This window comes from Sarcophilus harrisii, chromosome 2, assembly GCF_902635505.1.
Source record: "Sarcophilus harrisii chromosome 2, mSarHar1.11, whole genome shotgun sequence".
Taxonomy (NCBI): Eukaryota; Metazoa; Chordata; class Mammalia; order Dasyuromorphia; family Dasyuridae; genus Sarcophilus; species Sarcophilus harrisii.
The window spans coordinates 182673098-182698458 of NC_045427.1; the positions used below are offsets into that span (position 1 = coordinate 182673098).

A 25361-nucleotide genomic window follows, 5' to 3' on the forward strand; every position below is an offset into this window, starting at 1 on the left:
TTCTTATATTTGAACAAAATATGTTCAAAATGCACAAAAGAATCACAGGTGTAAGAGGGAAGCAGAAAATGATCAAAAATCCAATCTTTTTTGCAGAGTCTAGAAGCTATCTGCAAATCTAAGACTTGAAAAATGGGGAAGGAAAGAAAGCTTATCCTCCTTAATAGGAGGATAGAAATGATTCCATTACTCCAGGTATTTATTGTAGAAACTCTGACCTAAGAAGAAAGTATGTTTTAATAAATATCAACATTTATAGTATGACTGTTTAGTAACTGTAACAGCCCCATACTGGACAACATAAGACATAAAACAGAAATATAAATATTGAGAAGAAATTCTAAAAATGCAATTAATGCAGTATTATATGTTCCAGAGAATATATTAATTGAGTCATGGCAGAAAATGGGATTTTGTGTACCACAGAAATACAATAAACTAAAGCCTATTCTTTTCTTCTCTCTCTATCTTAACTCCTTTAGAGATTATGCAAATGTGACTATGTGTACTATGCAATCTTTCACCATAAATTTTGTCTTATTCCTCTCTATATAACAGCACAGATAGGCTAATATTATTCAATAACGATAATTATGATTTGCTATCAGCCCACATCACTTGAAAAATTAAATTGACCCAGACTTTAATAGGTGCTGAATACTAGTTGCTGAATCAGTATAAAAGATTGTAGTTTGTGGTTGATATCCTGGTTACTTAGTGTTTCTACATCTTATAATGTAAGAATTTCAATTCTCATGTCCTTTTTTTTTTTTTTTTTTGAAGTTATTTTTAAAATAAATCTGTTGATTTTTTTTGTTTTGTTTTTTATGGTATCATAGTTTTCCCCAGTATGCCTCTCCATTCCCTCTTGCAAAGAGTCATCCTATATGATAAATAGTCCCTTTTTAAAGAAAAACAAAAGAAAATGAAGAAGAGACTATTATCAGGCAAAGTCTGAAAACATGCAATGTGAAATACATATGGTATTCTTACCTCCACAAAGGGATGGTTGGGGAGTGTCCTCTCCTAGCTTTTCTTTTTAGTCAAGGCTAATCTTTCTAACTTTGCACTCTCATCAACTTTCAGAGAGTACTGGAAATCCATTTATGAACTGTGGGTTCTTTTCACAACTTTGTTCACTTCTCGTATCTTGGCTCACATCCATAAAAGAAAAAAAAAAAAAAAAAAAAAAAAGAATAACAAGGAGAATTCTACCCGGAAGTATTTTTCAAACTTCTTTTTGGTGGAGTCTCTTGGATTGGGCATATGAGATAAGAGAATTTAGAAGATTAGAATTTTAGAGGACAAAAGAAAGTAGCAGTGAACTGAATTTTACATAAATGAATCTCTTTTCCTGATTTCACTCCAAGTGCAAAACTAAGGGAGATTAGTGATAGGATTCTGGACAACTCTGTGCTAATGGTACACTTACAAAAATTATGGGATTTTTTTTTCTTTTATTGTAAAAGGAGGGCATTTTCCCTTCCACCCCCATTTTTGCAGCAATAAAATTAAACACAAGAAATTTAGGATAAGAACAATAAGTGGATTAAATTATTTTAAAAGTTGAGAATATTTTATTTCTCATATTATATTCCGGTTGGCTGATTATCCTAGGTTTTTGGCTCTTTCTGTCATGCTAGAAAGGTTCCAAATCCAGACTGTGAAATGGGCTATTGTCCAAGGATCAGTCTAAGCAGTGTGCAACTTCTAAACACCAACAATTATTTCTTCTGGGAATTTTGAAACAAAATAAATTCATGAAAAAAAAAACTGTCAATAGATAAATCAATATGAATTAATTATTTGTTCACATGTACAAAAACAAAAGTGAAACTGTTCCTGCCCTCAAGGTACTTACATTCTAATGAAATATATAAGTATAAACAAAATTAGTACCAGGTGGTTTTCAATGAGAGGGCCCTAGCAACTGAAAAGGCCAAAAAGTTCATTAATTTTAAATTTTAAAGTCATTAAAAATTGATTGTAAAAGTAAACCAAGGATTTCAGAGATGGAAGTGAGGAAGAAGTACATTTTAAGAATTGGGGAGGAGGAGAGGAGGATAGCCAGTGCTAAGACATCTAAAATACCAAAGAATGGAAAGTATGTAATCACCACTGATATGGGGAGTGCTTTTATTTATGAAATAATGATCAATTAAAACAGAGTAGGATAATATGAAAGATTAAGACTTTTTTATACAAATGCTATTTTTTTACCTTATTTCTATTATTATTTTTAATATCACCTTTTTTTATTATTATATGACTGTTTCCTCTCCTACAAAGCTATCCCTTCTTGAAAGAGAAAAAGAAAGGGGAAAGAAGGAATAAAGGAAGAGTAAGAGGAAATAAGAGAAGGAAAAGTAGGAGGGAAGGAGAGAGGGAGATGAAGAAGAGGGAAGAAGCAGATCAGCAAAACCAACCAACATATTAATTATATAAGACAATATATGCAATATTTCATCCCCATAATATGTCACCTCTACAAAAAAAGAAGGGAGCTTCATTGTCTCAATTCTTCTCTAAGTATAAACTTGTTTATTGTAATTATTGTTGTTTTTGTTTTTGCTATTGCTGTTCTTTCCATTTATATTGTGTCATTGTGTATATTATTTTCCTGGATGGAAAACACTTCTAATGGTATTCTTTTTATAGCATTTTTATATTTCTCTATATATTGTATATATTTGGTAAGCTGAGCATCACTAAGGTATAATATCTGTATGTTGTATGAATAATTCTGCAAATCTCTGTGGTAAATGATTTCTCCTTGAAAACTTTTCCAATGACTGGGGGCAACTTCAGCAGGGACCTCATTTTTATTTTATCATGTGGCAGTCAGGCTATCCCTGAGGTATAGGGAGAACTAGTGAGTAAAGTGGCAACTGAGGGAGTCTCCTTTTTGAAACCAATTATCACTGTCTCACTCAGCATGCATCCTAAGAAAAGAAGAAATAAAGTTCCCTGGGGCATTCTCACTTCAAGTTCCATGCCCTCAAAGCTTTCTCTGACATTCTATACCAAATTTAATTTATATAGATACTACAATGCACATAAAAATTGAATTGTAGTTGGTAGCAAGTTATTTGCAATACTCAGAAAGATTCAATGGCAGTCATGTGGAAAAGAAAGCCAGTTTTCACATATTTACCTCATAAACAAATAACACTAAGTAATCTAAGTTGCATGGAGGGCTGTCTCAATATGATGGCATTGCTTTTTCTCTGGAGTTGTCATAAAGGACAATTGGTACTGCAGAGCCCTTCTTTGAGATGTACATCTATTTGGAAGACTGTGGGACTTTTCTTTTTATCTGTAATTATCCTTCAGGGATTCTTAGGTTAGTTTACAGGCCAGTGGGCAGTCCAGTAGAGGTCCCTACCTACCAGAAACACAAAAGACAGATGGACAGATATAATGACTCCTTCCCCTCTCTTTCTCTCTCTCTCTCTCTCTCTCTCTCTGTATGTATGTGTCTCTGTCTCTCTGTCTCTTTCTCTCCTTCTTCCTATTACTCCCTTCCTTATCAGTGCCTAACGTTCTAACTCAGAGGAAAACACAAGAGCTAGATTAAAATGAACATGAATATGGTAAGGATAGAATTCCTTAGCCTACCAGATATTCTCTGAATTTCCTTATTCTATAAACAAAAAGTTATTTTTCTGTAATTTACCCATCCTCTAGAATTGGGAAGGGAATGATGACAATTACTCAGCTTTGGAAAAACTCTGACATGAATTTATATACATCATTAGTCTGACTGTTTTCAGGCAAGACCTGTGGCAAGTAGCTTACAACCTGCCTTTCCTGTATAGATGATTCTTGGAGATACTTGTGTTGCAAGTTTGCAAATATCTCTTTAGCTGCAAACCCTCAAGCCACTCATTAACATCTCTGTTGAAAGGTTGTGTTTGGTCAGACTATTTTGTGGTGTGTCTAAATCACAATGAGCCTCACCAAAACTTGTATAAATTTCATATGCTAATGGTTATTTTTTATTTTTTAATTTTTTATTAAAGCTTTTTATTTACAAAACATATGCATAAGTAATTTTTCAACAATGATCCTTGAAAAACTTTGCATTCCAAATTCTTCCCTCCTCCTCTCCACTCCCTCCCCTAGATGGCAGGTAGTCCAATACATGTTAAATATGTTAAAATATATGTTAAATCCAATATATGCATATACTAATAGTTATTTTGCCTAGAGTCAAAAGAAAGAAAGGGGGGAAAAAACACATTTTCACCAAATGGACTCCCAATACTTCTTTCTGCCTTTATGTATAACCTGGGTTTTCCTTTTATCTCACCCCGGGTTGTTAGTTTGTATGTCATTGTTTTCCCCAGTATTTACTTCTAGAATTGAAGTTTTAAATTGTTATTTGATTAGATCTAAAAATGATTTCTAAATCATATCTTCTCAAAATTAATACTTTTTTTTCCTAGTCCAAAACATATATGTGCAGCTGGCAAGGAGAAGCACTGTGCTTCACGGTGGATTTTGCTTTGGGATTCACCTGTTTTGACAGTAAAACAAAGGTAAGATGTCAAGGAGTTCAATACTTTACCCATAAATATTTCTTATTTTTAATAATCAGTTTTTGAATTGGAACATTTATTTAAATAATAGTTTAAGTTTCTTTGTTAAACTAATGTATATTGATTTGGTATTGGGGGAATCAAGGAGAAAGACATTTAAAATATTAGTCAATATAATTTAATATATGCACCAAACTTGATAATATAGAGTGTAGTTCTTTCTGATAACCTAATTATCAAGAGCATTTTTCAAGGTCTAAACCAGTTGTCAAATTCAAAAAGATATGAGTCCACAAATCCATACATAATGATCTCTGGTGGCTACATATTGACTGCATTTAGTTTTAAAAATGTAATAAAATTGTCTGTTTTATTTTATTTTCATTTATTTTGTTAAACATTTTCCAACTACATTTTAATATGATTCAGCCTAACCAGGAAGTATTTGGGGTTATATGTGGCCATGTTTGACACCTCTACCTTTGGTCTTCAACTTAAGCGGAGGAAAGTCATAGAAGAATTGAGGAAACAAACAGCTACCCATGGAAACTATAGGCATAGATATATTTCTACCTATGCCTGCTCACATTAGCATTCAAGAAATGCTTATTTATATTCATTTTTTTTTTTAATTCACTGCCTGAGAATCCTAAGTATTAGCAAAGAAAGATAAAATTTCCTGATGTATGGTTGAGGTGAGGAACAGAATCAGTATCTTGTGGACATTCTAGACCTAACTGATCTTTGGGACCTATATCTACATCCCCTTAAAATTAGGATTTGTTTAACAGTACATAGAGTGTAACTTTCTGCATTAAATTGTAAGCCTCTTGATTGTTTTTTGACCCTTTTTATATTCCTAACATATAGTGCAGTGCCTGGAACACAATAGTTGCTCAATAAAGGTTTATTGGTTGATTGAACAAAATAATGAACAGATTTCCTCTTATCTATCAACTTATCTATTTATAATCCCTACTTTGACATGTGTATAGAAAACTTCACTTAATAGATGTCCTCCTGACTCCAAGGCCAATGCTGTATCTTCTGTGCCATCTAGCTGCCCTACTTAATATGTTAGTAGTATTCTGTGGTGGATGGAATATTGCATATGGAATCAGAGGACCTGGGCTCAAATCTCAACTCTACTATTTACTATCTGTATCACTTCAGATAATTCCTGAGCCTCGGTTTCCTCATCAATAAAACAAAAAGGTTGAACTAAATAAATTTTGAGATACCCCCCCAAAAAAGAACTTGACCTTTGTTAGTATGCTGCTATTACATACCATTATTACATTTATTGAAATGTGAAATATCGCCTGATATTATCTCACTGACCTATTGCTCTATTTTGTATTTTTGCAGTATTTTAGCACAAAGTAAATGGATTAGCAAATCTGAAGGAGTTGGAAAACTGTCAATCAGTATAGTTTTTGTAGGCACCTTTTCAAATTCAATGTTTTAAAAAATATTCTCATCTGAATATTAAGTATTCAATGCAATCAGTTTTTAAACATTTATAACAAAATCTCTTTTCTTACTCCTCTTGAGACTCCTGTATAAAGAACAGAACATCTACTTACATTGCATTAGCCATTGGGTTATATAGAGTTCCATTTCCCCATGCATATTACTAGGATATTATCTCAAATAAGAATATCTTTGTTAATAAATAATAAACATCCAAGAAGTCCAAAACATTTCAGAACAATTTCTACTCTGGGCTATTAATATTCTAGATAATCTTTATACGATAGATCAAGTTCTGATAATCCCTGGTAATCTTACTCATAAATATGAGACTCAAGTTGATTCCAACTAACGGATAAATATAATCTTGGAAGATAAAGAGTATCATGGTAATAGCAAATGGTAATAGCTTTACTGCTAGTAAGTGTCTGAGGCAGGATTTGAACTCATGAAGATTTTCTGATCCCAAATCCACTGTTTTATACATTGTAAGACATAGCTTGTCCTATGTTTAGTTTAAGTTATAGTAAATATAACTATACTGCCTAACATTCTATATACCAATCTTTTGAACAAAGTATAGTAATCATTACATATACCAGACAAATTATGTATCTAGGACATTCTATTTTGATCAATTTATCCAAGATGTTTTTCAGGAACAATCAAGAACAGCAAGAGGCACTAAAGATATTTTGAATCCTAGTTGTTACTTCTACTAGAATACATGCATGCATATGTACATATGTGTATGTGTATTTTTTTTTATTTTGTCATTCTCTGTTATTTGAGAAATCCATCCTCAAGCCTGTACAGGTTCTCTAACTCTTCAGTTTTTTTCTGTCTGTGGTAACTATTCTTCAAGTTGATGTGGTTCCTTATCTCTTTTAGCTTAAATTCTCAGTCCCTGTCTCTCTAGTTCTCTTCTTGCCTTCTAAAGTTTCTCAAGGCTTCTAATACAATTTTACATTGTCCTTCTGGACATCTTATGCTGATTCAGCATTGCCTAGAACACAAAAAAAAGAGTAATTTAGGGCTAACTATGTATTTCCCAACAATCAAGGCTATTCAAGAAAATAATACACAAGCAACTCTTGTTGTAGTTGTAAAGAATTGAGAAATAAGTGAATGCCCATCAACTGAGTAATGGCAGCATAAAGTATAGGAAATTAAAGTAATGGGATATTATTGTTTTATAAAAAAAATGATGAACAGGCTGATTTCAGAAAAGCCTAGAGGGACTTATATGAATTGATGCTTAATGAAGCAAGCAGAATCAAGAAAACACTGTACACAGCAACACCAAGATTATGTGACAATCAACTATGTTAAACTTAGCTCTTCTCAGCAACTCGATGATCCACAGAAATTCCAATAAACCTTGGGAAAATGTTATCTGCACCCAAAGTGTGAGCTTTGGAGACTAAATATGGATTGAACCATATTATTTTCACCTTTTTTTTCTTTCTCATATTTTTTCCCTTTTGTTCTGATTTTTCTCTCCCAATATGATTCATATGGAAATATGTAAAAAAAAACTTAGATGTACATAGATAATCTAGTTTTTTTAAAAATCAAACTAACACAGATACATTTAGAAAAGAAGAACAGAATACACAGTCTTTGAAGAATGTTTCCCCTTTGTTAAAGGTATCAAAATAGAAGCAAGCTGACTATTTGGAAGACATGATGAAATATCAAAATTATATTACCTGATATATAGAAAGAAAAGAACATAATTCCTGGCTATCTAATTTAATCCTCACAGGATATTATATTGATGAAGATTATCCCCAAAAATTAAAAGAATTTGTTCTCTATGAAACAGTTTTAAAGGAATTCACAGTAATTAATAGCACTCCCTATCTAAGTTACTCTTTCAATTTACCTTCCCATTCATGAGTTAAATGAACTTGAGCTAGTCATGAGTAGACACATATTTCTAGTTTTTAAGAGCAACCCTATGAATCTTTATTAGAAATATGATAGCTCATGAACTGCACCCAGAGCCCTTATAGGGCTCATGAAGGAAAGTGCTCTCCACATTCAGATAAAGAACTGATAGATTCTCAATGCAAATCAATGCATGTTTTTTTTTTTTTCACTTTATTCCTTCTCATGTTGTTTTTTCTTTTGATCTGATTCTTCTTTCAGAATTGTGACTAATATGGAAATATGTTTTACATAATAGCACATGTATAAACTGTAACAAATTGCCTACCATATTTGAAAGAAGGGATGGAAAGGAAAGAGAAAAGTAGAAAAATTTGAAACTCAAAATCTTGCCAAAATGAATGGTAAAAAAACTGGAGAGAAATATTTTTAAAAAAATAAGAAAAGAAAGAAATATGCTAGTTACTGCCAGTGCTTTAAAACAAAAATAAATACAATCTCATCTAATCCTTACAATAGTCCTGCAAGGTATATATCTATAATCCTCATTTTACAAATGAGGAAATTGAATCAAATAAAGCTTAAATGATTTATCCAAGGTCACTCAAGTAGTTAGCATGTGAAGCCAGATTTGAATTCAGGTCTTTCAGGTGTCACCTACCTGCCCCAAATTATATTAAACATGATAAAACATGATAAAAAGTATTTTTTCTGTGACATTCTGAATTTATGGCTATTGTAATTAATTAATTGTAGTTTCTGCCTAGAAAATGGCAGAGCCAAAATGTGAAGTCAGCTCTTTCGGTTGCAAGTCTAAATCAAAATTCAATTGTATTTCTATGATCTCAAGTGACATTCATAATTTGAAACATAACTTATTTAGTGTTTCTGTAGAACTGAAAGAGGGTGTCTTTCTTCAATATCCATCCCTAGCAAAGAATAATTCAAGGGTAAGAATTTTTAGGGAGAATACATTTCTTTTCATTTGCTTACCAGTGAGTCAATTGTCAATATGTCCCACCTGGACGTAAATGTCCATGAAGCTAATAAAGTCACCTCTCATTACCCAACTCATGAATTAATGAATAAAATAATTGTACAATTAGAATCTGGGCAGCCAGCGTGTACAAGTGTGTTTAAGTAGAGCCATATTTTATTGTCTTCTCTAACCATATAATGTACTCATTGCTTGACTGAAAATTACTAGTCATTATTCTTAGTGACTATTCTTCATTTTTTAGAACTATAACAATGCATATAGCATCATTTAAACAAGCAGGCTTTCCCACTTTATGTTGTCTAGCAGCAGTATGATTACATTTGTATTAAAATGATATAATGGCTCCAAAGATGCTAGTATTAGATCACAGTCTCTATTACATTATGTAAGCATAGGCATTTCTTCACAATTATTGACAATTCCTTATATTATTTTTGCTATTTGACATCTAGGCACACACCCCCCACTCCCATGTTCTCAACATTTTAAAATGATATCTTTAAGCTCCTCTAAGCCTACCCCCTTGTCATAATCAAACTTAAATCAAGTCTCACTGAAGTTCAAAGAACTGTGGATTGCATTAATAGTGTAGTATTGATTTAGTGAGCCAAATGGAAAAAGTTGTTATTCATCAGATATCACCAGACTTCTTTTGATCTTACAATATATGGCTGCAGGGATATGCAAAAAGGGAACTTATTAGATATCTATAGCTAACCATATTACAAATCAGAGAAAAGCAAGCTTAAGAGCTCATGTTCAAACTTTATGCTCAGTTTTAAGTCTTCAAAGAGTATGTTTAGCTTTACCCTGAGACTAAAGTTATTATGCTTTGGTAAGCAAATAAAATACTGTCAAGAGAGTAGATTAATGCTTTCTAAAATTGAGTGCACAGTTCTGTGAGAAAGTATCTCTAATGGGGTTGCTCCTAAAAGCTGAGCTCATTTGCATAAGCTTTAATAGATCCTTAAAGTAGTTTGTATGACTTTGGCCAAGTCATCTGTGAAATAGGGATAAATATGCTTTTGAGAGCAAACTCAAAAGTATATTGTGATAAAAAAAAAATTGTTCACCTTAAAGAACTATATAATGCGAATTTATTATTATTATTAAATCATAGACATTTAAAGATAGAAAGAGACTTAGAAGTCATTCTTCCAATATTCTGGGATTTATTGGGGGTTTTTTTGAGCTTTTTTATATATACAGATAGAAATTTTATAGAGATAGAGGTTAAGTGGAACCTATACACTTTAACTTTTTTTTTTTATATATAACACAATCTTTACAAACTTCCCAATATGTTTTAGAATGCTACAGCACCTTAGTTTAATGGAGATTATAAAGAAATAGGCCAAAAGGTGGCAAGAAATTAAAATGCCCAATCCACTACCTACATTGAGTTCCCATGCCTCCAAAACATTGACACTAAGGAAAAATTGTGAAAATTACCTAAAAATAAAATCTTTTAATAAAAAAAATCACAGCTTGGTATAAAAAATGCATTTATTTTGTCATAGACTTTACAGCAATGGGAGGCATTTATTATAATTTTTAAAAACCTATAATTAAGGCTATCTTGTATCAAATGTATAGACATTAAGTTTTTATTTTATCTGTCTTTTTTAAAAATTAAAGGAGTAAAAATTTATAGCATGTGTTTTCATATTTAAGTACTTTAGTAAATGTTCAGTTATTTTCACAACATTGCAAAAAAGCAGTATTATCAATATTTTCAACTTGGTCCAGGAGAAACTAAGGTTAAATGATTTGCCCAAGGCCACTGATGGAGTTGGTGTCAGTCAGGATTAAAATTTTTCATTCTATTTGCCCTCACTAGACCATGTCTTCTATACTGGAGCAATAACAGAGTATTATGTGCCAAAAGTTTCCCAGGCAAAGAAATGACATTTTCCTTAAGTTTTCAGTATAAAAACAGGAACCTATGAGAGAGACACACAGTGAAGAAATGAAAAAGAGAAGGAAGAGGAAGAGACAGACAGAGATATGGAAGGAGAAAAAGAGAGGGAGGAGGGAGGGAGAAATGGACAGACAGACAGAGGCAGAGAGGCACAAAAAGAAACAGACAGACAAATAGAGATAGAGAAAAGGAGAGAAAATGGAGGAGGAAGAGGAGAAAAGGAGGAGGAAAAAGAGAAAGAGGGAGTGTGAGAGAGGGAGACAGAGACAGAGAGAAAAAGGGAGGGAGAGAGAGAAGTAAAGAGAGAGGGAGAGAGAGAGGGAGGGAAGGACAAAGAAGGAAACTGAGGAGGAAGAGGGGGGAAAAGGAGAAGGAAAAGGAGGAAAAGGGATGAAAGGAGGGAGGAAGAGAGAGAGACAGACAGAGAGATAGAGAAGGTTAAGGGGAAGGAGAGAATAGAAAGGTTATAATGAGATGAAAGAAAACTGTAGACTCAGACATAATGAACTAAACAGATAATGATATAATAAAATAGATAATATTTATAAAATGCTTAGCACAATGGTTGGCACATAGACATTGAATAAATGCTGATAGCTTCCTTCTATCCTTTCTTTTCTTCTTTCCTTCCTCCCTTTTTTATTCCTTCTTTCCTTTCATCCTTCCTAATATAGCACTAACTGTGAGAGAAACTGTTGGATCTATGAAGAGATGTTTGAATTGATAAAAGGAGAAGAAAAAAACATAATATACACTCCTCATAGAACAGGAAGGTGGGGTTATGGAAGGTTCTTTGAACTGTTAGTCAGATAAGTTAGTTTCAAGTTTCTGCTCTGCTGCTTATTAGTTGCAGAGGCTTCAGTAAGCAAGTCTGTCTCAGTCTAATCACCTAAGAGAAGATAAAAATATTTACTTTTTTTACCTTATGGGTGTGTGGTGGGAAAGAAATGAAGTCTTTAGAAATATGCTATATATATAAAGTATTTTGTAAGGATAAAATGTTATGTCACTGTTACAGCAGCAATAGGGTAAATCTCTGTGGAAACCTGAATTTCTTTAAATAGCATGTTCAACTTATTTATATTTTTAAAAATAACAGTAAATTTCAATAATTTCAATGACAAATTACTAATTAATGTCTTTTTTTTTTTTAACAGAATGTTCTCTGGAGGTTTAAATTCTCTCAGCTTAAAGGATCTTCAGATGATGGGAAAACTCGAGTAAAGCTGCTATTTCAGAATCTAGACACCAAACAAATTGAAATGAAGGTAGGGAATGTAGTCTGTCTTTTGCAACAAATACCACAAAGAGGTCAAATTTCATTGGCATAGGGATCAAAATGTTCTTACATATGTTATAAAATAAATTTGTGCATCAAGACTTTTAGGGAAAGTCCTGGCCAATCAATGAGAATAAGATTGGTTTTGGTTTATGGCATGATCTGTAAGAAATCTAGCCAACAAGCCCCAAGATATCATCTTGGGAGGGGGTCAGAAATGCAAAGTAAAAGAAAAAAATGCTTTTAAGAGCATCTGTAGCTAAAGTTATGATAGGGAAGAAGAGAAGAAGGAAAGGAAGGAAGAAAAGAGGGAAGGAGGGAAAATTGAGTTGCCACATACAGATATTATGAATGACCAAATGATCAATAATGACCAACAGCATTCTGAAAGGATCCTACTCTCCTAAACTATAGAAGCAACTAGTATGTTCCCTGTTTGCTTAATAGGTCCAATTCTCCAAAAATAAATTGCAATATTTGAGAGCTTATTAAACTGTTGAAAGTTGAAATTGCTATTTCAAAACCTCAACATTGCTATTTACTTTTGATGTCTTTGATAAGATACTCTAGTACACTAATGTAATATGTGCTCTTACTAGCAATATCCATTGTTCTAGAGAGCTATCCTCTATATCAGAAATATCTGACCTATGGGAATATGCTTTGATAGAGTTTTATCTCTTTGAAAATATCAGTAGATTCTAATTTTTTTTAATATTTAATCTGTTCTCAGTTCCCTGGAATAATAGAAGTTATGATGACATCAACAATTTTTATAAATCCAAAATTTATGCATTCAGTTTGAAAACATTAATCTTTAAAAAATCATAAGACTTTCCTTTCAAGTTGCATTTTTCTTAAATTAGTATTTTTTCATTCATAACTATGAGAGTATTTTGTAAGAGTAGAGCAGAAGGGTGACCTAAATGGCTTAGTGGTAGAAAGGTGACAACCTAAAAAATAAAGTATCATAAATTACTCACAAATTAAATTACAAACACATTGATAACCAAAAGTTGGCTTACCTGAATATTATTTTTAAACATTATCTATTTCAGGAGGCATCTTTACAAACTTAAGTTTTACATTCCATAAATTTTCAATGTTAGAAAAAGTTAATGAGTAAAATCAACAGAGTACTTTTCATGATAATTTTTAGAAAGTAAGCATAAGTAATGAACTGAACCAGCTACGCCCAGAGAAAGAACTCTGGGTGATGACTAAAAACCATTACATTGAATTCCCAATCCCTATATTTATGCCCACCTGCATTTTTGATTTCCTTCACAAGCTAATTGTACAATATTTCAGAGTCTGATTCTTTTTGTACAGCAAAATAACGGTTTGGTCATGTATACTTATTGTGTATCTAATTTATATTTTAATATATTTAACATCTACTGGTCATCCTGCCATCTGGGGGAGAGGGTAGGGGGATAAGAGGTGAAAAATTGGAACAAGAGGTTTGGCAATTGTTAATGCTGTAAAGTTACCCATGCATATAACCTGTAAATAAAAGGCTATTAAATTTTTTTTAAAAAAGTAAGCATAATAGGTATTAGAAGAGAGAAAAATGGAACTGAATTATTAAATATTTTTTTATTTATATTATATCTCTTATAAGAGAATTTGGCATGGTTATATGGAAAACATTGTTTTTTTAGTAGTCAGAAGGTAAAATTATTTTCTTTAAACCTCAATTAATTATATATATTTTTTGTTATTCTTATTGAGAAAGACCCTGCAATTTTTTTTATTTTAATCTAAAAAAAATTTTCTAAAGTCCATTTTGTCCAATATAATAGTGGAAACCTAGTGCAGAAAATCTAATCTTGGGTGTTAAAGGACATTGAATCTTAGAGTCTCTATTTTAATCATTAATACTAATTTGAAGTTCTGTCAATTTAATTGTTTGTAGTGACCTCAGAATATATATCATAGGATCTTTTAAAAATAAATGAATATTTAATCAAAACTGGAGGAAAGTATTCAGCATATCTAGGGATTGAGGTTATCCTGAGTTAATTTAGCTCCATGAAACTCTCTTGTCTAAGTGTGAAACTCTCTTACCTAGTATAATCCAGAGAATCTGTTAGAATTCATTCTTTCTGCTTTGTATTTAAGAATTGAAAAAGTAACATAAAATCTTTTAGTTCCCTGAGTCAACCAAGTCTCAAGTATGTCTCCATATCTTTTTTTAAGGAAAAACTAATAATTTGCATTGGGATAAAGATCCAGATGTTATTTATAATCACCCTTATGTCAGGAGACACCTGAGTTTGACTCCTGTCTCTTACACTTACCAGTGAGATGATTAGGCTAAATCTGCTTTGTCTTCTAAGGGCCTTAGTTTATTCATTTATAAAATGGAAATAATATAACTTGTAATGCACTGTTGTGAGGAAGAACTGAGATAATGTTTAACAAGTTTAAAGTTCTTCTTAAAGTCAAGGATGGATTAGCAGGATTCAACTTCTTAAAGGACAGTTATGTGGTATAGTATATATAATGTCAGACCTAGTCAGGAAGACCTGAATTCAAGACACTTAATAGTTGCATGACTGACTAAATTATTTATCTGTTTGTCTTAGTTTCCTCATCTCTAAAGTGAACTAGAGAAGGAAATGCCAAACCACTCCACTATCTTTGCCAAGAAAACCCCCAAAAGGGGATAAGAATGTGTTGAACATTACTGAAACAACATAAAAACAATAACAATTAAAAGCAAACTTTTTAGAAAAAGAAAGTGTGTATCAGAATATTGCTAAAAGTAACATCAAATATCTCCCTTAAAAGTGGTTCAATATTTTTGAAAGGAATAATGGACCATCTAAATTAACTGACAGATAACTAGCCTCACTTTTGTGACTGGTTCAAATGCAAAAATGTCTGATGCTTTTGTATTTACATATAACCATAAAAGATAAATTAGCCTGAAAAAGCAAAGACCAGTTCAATGGATAATAATTAATGTAATTAAATGAAAAAAATCATATGAATTTTTCACATGCTCAAGGTCTGTGATGATAAATTCTCTGGAAAAATAATGTATTTGCCATGGAAGAAAAAGTTCAGTATGAGACTTAGAATGTAGGTAGTTGAGAGTTGAACTTGGTTTCAAGAGTAGATTAAAAACTGATTGAGGACTTGAACGAGTAGAAGTAATTTGGCATGTTTCTGAAACTGAAATTGAATATTAGTGAAGAATCCTCTGCACTAAACTTCATCAGCAAAGAGCCTCGGATCCACAGCATTTATTATTGATAGAAGTGAAGCTGTTCTGCTGCAACAAAGATTATCAAGTAGCCAGATGGTTCAGTGAAGAAGGGACAACCAAGACAAAATGTCATCAAACTGAAAATTTCAGATCCCTTGTGTACATGGCTTAAGGAACACAGAATGTTCATTAGAACTGGTAGTACAGACTAAGAAGTCAAGGGGTAAAGAATTAAAAAGAAATTTATGAAATGAGGCTTCTTGTCCTTGATATACTCCCTTCTCTCAAAAAAAATCTATTTCTACAATAATTTGGGTTTGGGCCTGTACCTGAGAATGTTAAAAATAAAACACAGCTTATTTGAACCTTCAAAATGCCTTATCAAATGGAAATTCTCAACAGTACAAGAAGGTAGCCTCCATTATAAAAAGTGGACATGATGGATGCCTTTTGTTTTCTGTTGCAGCTTTATGCTCTGTTTGCACAACCAGAACACTGAATCATTTGAGACCTTTCCATGGAATTAGGTTCTTTAGTCAATGGCAATCAACCCAACTGAGTAACATTTTTAGTTCCTTAGGAGATCAAGGACAGCTACACGAGATGTCTCATGACTTTCTTTAATGACAACTATTTTTAGAATGTTTGAAGGATTCAAAGGCCTTAAAATTTTTTTGGACTGCTTCAAAGAGAAAAAAATTCAGACAACTTGCTAATTGCTTTTCCTTTTTTAATCAGACCTGTGATTTCATCAATGTAAGGAGCACCTGGTTAGCAATTTTCCTCATCAAAGCAAATAAGCAAATGCAATATATATCTTGAATGAATGAATACTGCTAAAATCCCTCCATTATAGCATAACTATCCTCATTGCATTGTGTTAAAAAAATGAAGTCCACAAATCTAGTTTCAAATCCTAGCCCTTTTTCCTATTATTTTTATGACCTAGGGAAAATCATTTGATCTTGCTGAGCCTCAGTTTCCTCCTTTGGAAAATGAAAGATTTATACTTTATTATTTCTAAGGCCCTGTATGAGTCATATCTAAGGCCCTGATCCTATAATTCTAATATGTAATGTGTATATTGAGCAAAAGATGTAGGACTTGCTATGAATTTGGACAAACTTCACTAAAACCTGAACCAACTCTAGGTTCTCTGTATATAAGGATTAGATTAAAAGAATTGAAATACAGTAAAATGCTCTAGACTGTATAGGAATGAGTATCAGATTTTCATGACCTATAACACAAGGCTCACCCAAGAACCTAAGCAGAGGGCTCAAAGATGATTTTGTGATATATCTATTACTAACAAATGTAGCACTGTTGTCAATGCCAAAGACTTCTGACAGCACAGCAGATACTGACACTCTGCCCTAACCCTAGGCAAACATACAGTATAAAAGAAGCCACCTAAGAACATCAGACTACTTCAGACATAATGTTCTTCCACGAGGAAATCTCTCCTGCCTCACTTTTCTTCAAAGATAACATTTTTTACTGGATGATAAAAAGAACCAATTTATAGCAACATTAGTTTAGGATTACAATATCTTTTTCTGTCTCTCTGTTTAATTCTCTGCCTCTGTTTCTGTCTTTGTCTTTCTTTTTTTTCTCTCTCTCTTTCTCTGTTTCTTTCTCTCTGAGGCCTCTCTGTCTCTGTCTTCCTCCCTCCCCCCCCTCTCTCTTTCTGTCTTTCTCTCTATTTCTGTTTCTCTGTGTGTACCTCTCTGTGTCTCTGTTTCTGTGTCTTTCCATCTCTCTCTCTCTGCCTCTCTATATCTTTCTGTCTCTCTCTCTGTCTCTGTTTCTGTCTGTCTGCTTCTCTCTCTGTCTGTTTCTGTCTGTCTGCTTCTCTCTCTTGCTCTTGCTTGTTCACTTACTCACTCTCTCTCTCTTCCCTCCCTCTCTCTATGTCTTTCTGTTTCTCTCTTTCTTGCTCACTCCCACATATACCCAGGTAACAGGACTATTGGGCTTTTATTATTATGATAACAAAAATAATCATTTCTGCTTTGATTTTATTTCTTCATTTAATGAAAACTTTCTTTTTTCACAATTTACTAAATATGTATTAGTGACTGCTATGAATAAAGTTTTAGATGTTTGATTCTGACTTAGTTAAAAAGAAGCATTAGCTTTTTTAAGGAGCAGATATTTGGTAATCTAGAGGAGTGCATCAGGTAGGGAAATTAATTTTTTCCCAGAGATGCTTCATTTGGATGTTTTAAACAACTTAATTTATTGAATTTGGCTACACTCATTATATGCCTTCTGTTTCACTAAATAAAAGTCCATAATTCCCCATGAGATGTAGCTAAGTGAATAATCTATCCAGTTTGAATAAAGCCAAGTACATTTAAAGAGGCATGTTTAGTCATTTTTCTGAGGCCTTATAGAGCCTTCCATCTGTATTCTCAGTGTTCTCACTTTTATAGGCAATTGGTAGTAAGATCGCACATTCCTTCTGGTAAAAAGCAGCAACATATTCTCATATAAGCCTACACTAATCACCTCCTACTTAGTCTTTCATTTCTCTTATTTCTCCTGCATATGTCTATCATCTTCCTCATGTTTCACCACTCTGATAAGTGTATTCCTGTAAAATAAAACCTTCATTGGCTCCCTACTTCCTCCCAAATAGAATATAAAACCATAACTTTGGAATTGGGGTGCCCATAATCCAGTTCTCATCTAGATGAGCTGTGTGCTATTCCCCATTTTATATTCCAGTCAAGCTAGAATATTTAGAATTTATTAGTCACCCTCTACTTCTATGCCTAGTTCATTTTAACCCTTCTCTGTACCTTGAATGGACTCACATGCCTGAGTACATTATATTTAGCATTGAAAACTAAACCTAACTCATGTACCATTTCCTCCATGAAGCCAAGTGATCTTTCTTTCTTTTAATTTTTCACAGTATTTTATTTGGATCTCTTTTGCACTTACTTTGTTCTCTCTCATATCATTTACTTTTGTACATGTCTTCTTCCCATTAATTTGTAAACTTCTTGAAGTCAGATCAATATCTATCCTTGTAGATCCAATACTTAGCAAAGAACACTGAACATAATAGATGCTTAATCAATATTTTTAATGAATAGAATAGTGATGATTATGAAGAACCAGCAGGTCTTCCTGACTACAGGTGGGACTCTATTGCACCATCTAGCTGCTTCAAGTTACATTAGTAAAGCTTAAAGTTATAAAGATGTTATTTTTTAAAATAACTTTTTATTGACAGACCCCATGCCAGGATAATTTTTTTACAACATTATCCCTTATACTCATTTCTGTTCCGATTTTTCCCCTCCCTCCCTTCATTCCCTCCCCCAGATGGCAAGCAGTCCTATACATGCTAAATAAGATACAATATATCTGTGCAGAACTGAACAGTTCTCTGGTTACACAGGGAGAATTGGATTCAGAAGGTATAAATAACCCGGGAAGAAAAACAAAAATGCAAGCAGTTTACATTCATTTCCCAGTGTTCTTTCTTTGGGTATAGCTGCTTCTGTCCATCCTTGATCAATTGAAACTGAGTTAGATCTCTTTGTCGAAGAAATCCACTTCCATCAGAATACATCCTCATACAGTATCGTTGTTGAGGTATATAATGATCTCCTGGTTCTGCTCATTTCACTCAGCATCAGTTCATGTAAGTCTCGCCAATCCTCTCTGTATTCATCCTGCTGGTCATTTCTTACAGAACGATAATATTCCATAACATTCATGTACCACAATTTACTCAACCATTCTCCAATTGATGGACATCCATTCATTTATCAGCTTCTAGCCACTACAAACAGAGCTGCCACAAACATTTTGGCACATACAGGTCCCTTTTCCCTTCTTTAGTATCTCTTTCGGGTATAAGTCCAGTAGAAACACTGCTGGATCAAAGGGTGTGCACAGTTTGATAACTTTTTGAGCATAGTTCTAAATTGTTCTCCAGAATGGCTGGATGTGTTCACAATTCCACCAACAATGTATCAGTGTCCCTGTTTTCCCACATCCCCTCCAACATCCCATGTAATCTTTCCCTGTCATTCTAGCCAATCTGACAGGTGAGTAGTGGTACCTCAGAGTTGTCTTAATTTGCATTTCTCTGATTAACAATGATTTGGAGCATTATTTTCATATGGCTAGAAACAGTTTTAATTTCTTCATCTGAGAATTGTCTGTTCATATCCTTTGACCATTTATCAATTGGAGAATGTCTTGATTTCTTATAAATTAGAGTCACTTCTCTATATATTTTGGAAATGAGGCCTTTATCAGAACCTTTAACTATAAAAATGTTTTCCCAGTTTATTGTTTCCCTTCTAATCTTGTCTGCATTAGTTTTGTTTGTACAAAAACTTTTCAATTTGATATAATCAAAATTTTCTATTTTGTAGTCAATAGTGATCTCTAGTTCTTCTTTGGTCATAAATTCCTTCCTTAAAGATGTCATTTTAAGATCAATGTCAGTAAAATCTTCCTAACAATTACAGCTATTCAAAAGTGGAATGAGCAGTCTTAAAGGTTGATGGTTTTTATCTTTGGAAGTCTTCAACTAAACATTTTCTGAAATTTGTCTTGTATTTTTAGAGAGGATTCCTAGACTATATAGATTAATTAGATAACTACTAATATTCCATATAATGCTATTTTTTGTTATTCAATGAATGATTGAATGAGGTTAAAAATTAAAGAACATCTTCACTATACATGTTGTAGGGCATTTTGTGATTGAATTATCAATTTCACATATCACTTTTAATTCTATGGAACTAATAAGAGCCATACTGAGATAAACTTTTTTATGTATGAAAGCCTCCTATTCATCTTCTCTCTTATTTTAGAATTAATCACCATTACAGGAGAAACACACTGACTCAGGAGCATGAGAAATTCAAACCCTTCCCATGATGTATGACTTTGGCCAGGTCACTTGACTTACCTGGATCTTATTTGTCTCATCTGTAAAAGGAGGGGTTTCAACTAGATAGCAACTGACAACTCTTTTGGCACTGCATCTTTGATCCTAGGATCCTGCAACAATGATATGTGGCATAGAGGTTAAATATTGGCTCACTGTATCCAATGTACAACCAAAAAAAAATAGCATTAGTCAATAAAGAAGTTTGTTTTAGGAAATCAGAGACATAGGTTCTAGTCTTAACTCTGCTACTAACTCTCAAGGTGACCCTGAATAAGTTTCTTTGTCTTATCTAGATTTCAGTTTCCTCCTTTTTCAGATGAGGAAGTTGCTCTAAATGATATTTAAATTTTTTCCCATTTCTAATAATCCTATGATCTATTTCCACAAATTCAAAACTATTAATATATAGGTCCCAAACAAGCATGTAAGTCTGTCAATGAATTGTGTTTTCTCTGGGTATTTGTGGGAAGTCAAATGTAGATTTATGAGGTATATTAATATAAGTGGAACATTTAGAAACTGTCACATAAGACATGTTCCATTTGTGTCAGTCCTGGCTAAGGAAATCCACCACTTTAACACTTTAGAATTCAATATGCTATCTTCAGTTTAATTTGTATAAAGGTATAGGAGATGATTTAGATCAAGTGCAAAACATTTGCACTGAACAAATCACCTACTGGAAAATGTTTTATTCTGTAGGATAAAAATGCTGGATGTTGAACATCATACATTCAGCAAGGACTTGAAAAAGAAAGATTAGCTTGGTTGATGATTTTAATTCTATTTTTCATTATATCTTGTTGGTGGCATTTTATATCCCAAGTAATTTAACTAATGAAAAGATAATTATTTAACTCAGTAATTTAGTTACATATTATATTTATGTGAGATATATGCTTCTTAGTTATAAATTAATTCAATAAACATTTTAAGTCTACTATGTGCCAGACATTGTGTTATGTTGTGTGTGTGTGTGTACACACACACACACATATATATATACAGTATGTATATATGCATCAAAACAGCTATGAATATAGTTAGATAGGCAGTCAAATAAATTTGATTGATTGACTGATTGATAGATATAGATATAGATCTATGTTGATGCTTTCTTTTCTGTGATGTTTCCTTTACTTGATATTTATTCTATGATTCAGCATAAGCCTTCCCAATTCTTTGGGAACATAGGGAGAATAAATAGTAATAAAAATAGGAGTTATAGGGACAGATTGTGATTATTTTGTTAACATATACAAACATATATAACATAAATGTTATACATAGTGATCTAACAGTTGCATGATGTTGCACTGAGTCAATGATGTTGGCACCCTGATTACAAAATTTTTTTTTCATTATGTCTTAAACACTTAAATCTAAACTTCAACACCCTCCCTCCCCCGCCATTAATACAGAGACTTTAAAGGAGTTTCTCTTGCCTTTTCCTAAATTTTATAGTGGTAGTTTGTAATTTTTCTTCAAGTTAAAAGGAAGACTTGTTTCATTCAATAAATGAAAAGATTGAGACATTGTAAGGAATATTTTATTTTGTAAGTCAGTGGATGTCATGGGGGAAATAGAAACAATATGGTTGAGGATCAAAAATGTTGAATGATTTCAGCTTAAATTTAAGACGACAGAAACATACTGTTTGGATTTGAAAAGTTTTTTTTTTTAATTTATAGAACACTTTTTTTGTATCATTCTAAGTGAAATTTCTAAAAACTATCATATTTAGCAGTTAGTTTGACATTGTTGATTGAATCCAACTCAAGGGAGTTTTCTTTGTCAGTCACTACTATGTCAGTATACCTACCACCAAATTATTGTGTTCAGGAGATAGAATGCTATCTTTAATTTTAATTAAAGTCCTTTCATTATAAACTTACAGTTACTTATGACTTTCTTGGAAAAAAAAAACCAAAAATTCTCCTTAAGTCCTCAATTTTTTCAAATTTTGTTCCTATTAGAAAAGTAGAGACACTTTGGAAATGTTCATTTTATTTGTTTTTGAGTTGTAGGATGGAAATGGATATCATTATTTTACTTATCTCACAAACTTTTTTATATACATTCTTGGAAGCAATATCAAAACTTAAAATTTTGCAAAACACATACTAATTATGAATCATACTGTCTCCACAATTTTTACAGAGAAAAAAAGTAATTTTAAGGTTCAATATAATACTACATCATCTTCAAGAAATGTTCTACAAAAAGTTTCCCTTAAGCCCCCTCAAAAAAATAAAAAATTGGTATCTCAAAAAGATCATAGTTATCTCTGCCTAATCTATAGAACAACTCTTTAAGTAATTGAATATAGCTTTGATGCACTTTCTGAGTCTTCTTTTCTCTGAACTAAATATACTTTTCTCCTTCAAATAATATAACTCAAGTTTCTTCTCCTTTGAGATTTCTTACATCTGTGCACCCTCCAACTATTGCTTGCTTTTGTCTAATGTTATTAAATCCTTAAGCCTTCTAAGTGGAAGCCACTCAATATGAAAGAAATTGATTTAGTCATCCACATGAGAAAAACAAAATGGAATTTTTAAAATATCATATAACTATGGCATGCAGTTAGATAGGCTTCATTTTTTTTTATTTAGCCTTTGTGTTTTATCAGTAGGATATATGGATGATGAGTTGAATCCAAAAATGTATTGGGAATAGAGAAATTGAGTCATGTTTGAATAACTGTGCATTTTTTTTTTGTACATCCCTCCATCCTCCCAAGACTATCACTTCAACACCAGTTAGTGCTCTTCTGATAGTTCTTTGAGGCTATGAAACACAACACTGTTCTCAGAGGAATCAAATTACAAATAACCCAAAAAGGAACTAAAAGACATATGATGGATATAAAGAAACAATATTATGTCACACATGACAATTTTAAGTGAGAAGTGGCATAAAAGACATTGGGGATGACAACTATGAATTGAGCCAGTTATATAATAAAATAAAAGAAAACAGATGGACAGTCAGATTATACATTGGTACATTGGAAATTAGAGGTATGAGGGGTTGGGGAAAGGCTCCAACATATAAGAGATCTATAGACAAGGCAATTCTCAAGATAAAAAAAAAGAAAAGAAAAGAAAAAACAAAAAACAATTGTGGAGGGATTTCATTCTGCATCATTGATGGAAGTGCTGTACTGTGAAGTCACAAATCTACCAAATTTCATAAGCAGACAAAGATTTATTCCAAAAAAGGCATTTAAAAAAAACAAAAACCTTGATGCTTATTAATTTAAGCATCAAAGCTTTTTTTACATAATTCTTGAAGAAACTATTCCTAAAATATATAATCCATGCTTTCTGTTCTCTATAAATAGTCAAGGTCAACATCCTACATTTCTATACATGCCTGCAATTGGCTATATTTAATAACTGTTGAAGAATTCATTCCCCCTAATTTAAAGTATCCCAGAATATTTTGTGCATTTAAAGATATTTAGTTGGCTATTTAAAATGCACATTTTTCCTTGTCAGCTTTCTTTTCTCACTTATTTTTCATTGGTTTTTATCCTTATTTCACCTATGATTTGGTGAGAAATTGAGAATGCCTTCAGCTTTTCCTTTTAGAAAAATTATATAAGCTTTGTGACAGATTTCTTCCTCATCGTTACACAGATTTAAAAAAAAAAACTAAAATTATTTTTTCTGTACTTGAGACTATACCAGGTAATTGAGATTGAAGAAAAAATTATCACTAAGTAAATGAAAGATTACCCCAGGAAACAAAATGAATGTTACTGTGAAAAAAGTGGGTTTGTTTTTTTTTCTACTTTTCCCCAGATATATCATGTTGCAGAACCGCCAATGGTACCATGTAGACAAAGCCAGATGTACATATATTTCAGGAAGATGATTGGTCCAATAATTAGGTTATGTTGGGCCTGATATGTTATCTCCCTAAATTTTCAGTCTCGATGAACATCCACTATTTTCAATAAAGTTAAAAGAGTGGCTCATAATGAATGGAGATGTTAAGAGATGGAGAGAAAATTAGGCATAAATGGGTAGTATTTATACTATATAGTGTATACTGTATAAACTGTAATGAAGTTTACTGAAGGACAGTAAACTGAAGAGCTTGCAAGTACATGACTAAAAGACATAATCTAATAAGATAAGGAAGAGGTAGAACTTTGTCAACTGCAGAAAGCTTGAAGATGTTTCAGTGATAACAGCAGATTTTCTGAAACTGGAAACCTAAGCAAAGATGAAAAAACCCTCAAGTTTTAATGTAATGGTTTAAGGAGTTAATGTAATGGTACAACAGATATAGAATTAAACCTGAAATCAGGAAGATCATGGTTTAAATCCCATCTCTATCCTTTATTAGTTTTATGACCTTAGGAAAGTCAAGCTTGGCTTCTGATCTTCAAAATAAGAATACTATTGAGTATCTCTCTCCTAGGCTTGACATGAGAATGAAATGAAATTATAAATAAAAAGAATTATATACATTTCAGCTAGTAGTAGTGTGGTGAAGGTGGTGGTGGAAGTGCTGGTGGTAGTAGTTGAGGAGGAGGAGGAAGAAAAAAAAGGAAAAGGAGGAAGAGAAAAAGGAGGAGGAAAAGAACAAGAACAAGAAGAAAAAAGGAGAAAGAAGAAGAAAGAAGAACAAGGAGAAAAAGAAGTAGTAGTAGTAGTAGTAGTAGTAGCAGCAGCAGCAGCAGCAGTAGTAGTAGTAGTAATAATAGTAGTAGTAGTAGTAGTAGTGGGATGGTGGTAGTGGTAATTATACTCATAGTACTAGTACTATATTGAATAGAATGGGATGTGTGGGGAATTGAAAAAGGACTACCACATCTGGTATGAGGGCTTGCCAAGACCTTTTCAGGGATTCTAATCCACCTGACATTTAACTCTCATTTATGGCTCCAAGAAGCTATAAGATACACTTTGGCCATAATTCTTTAAACCTTTTCAGCAGATGAAATAAACATGATTGAAAGCAATCAATAGCCTTGTCAATGAGTTAAGTGGATATCTATCCAAAGCATGGAAAGATGAGAACAGTGTTTTCCAGTGGCCATAGCAGCTGAAGCAGGTATGGTAGAACACTTAAAGTTTGGCCAGATATTGCA

At 32.6% G+C, this 25361-nt stretch overlaps 1 protein-coding gene across 2 annotated transcripts in view; it reads left to right on the forward strand.

The window, feature by feature from the left end:
* Window positions 1-25361, forward strand: part of SNTG2 (syntrophin gamma 2) — a 628864-nt gene that overhangs the window by 568487 nt on the left and 35016 nt on the right. For both annotated transcript variants that reach the window (XM_031951163.1, XM_031951164.1), the window contains 2 exons: window positions 4449-4541; window positions 11986-12096. In XM_031951163.1, the coding sequence (XP_031807023.1) occupies window positions 4449-4541; window positions 11986-12096 (204 nt within the window). The remainder of the gene's footprint in view (window positions 1-4448; window positions 4542-11985; window positions 12097-25361) is intronic.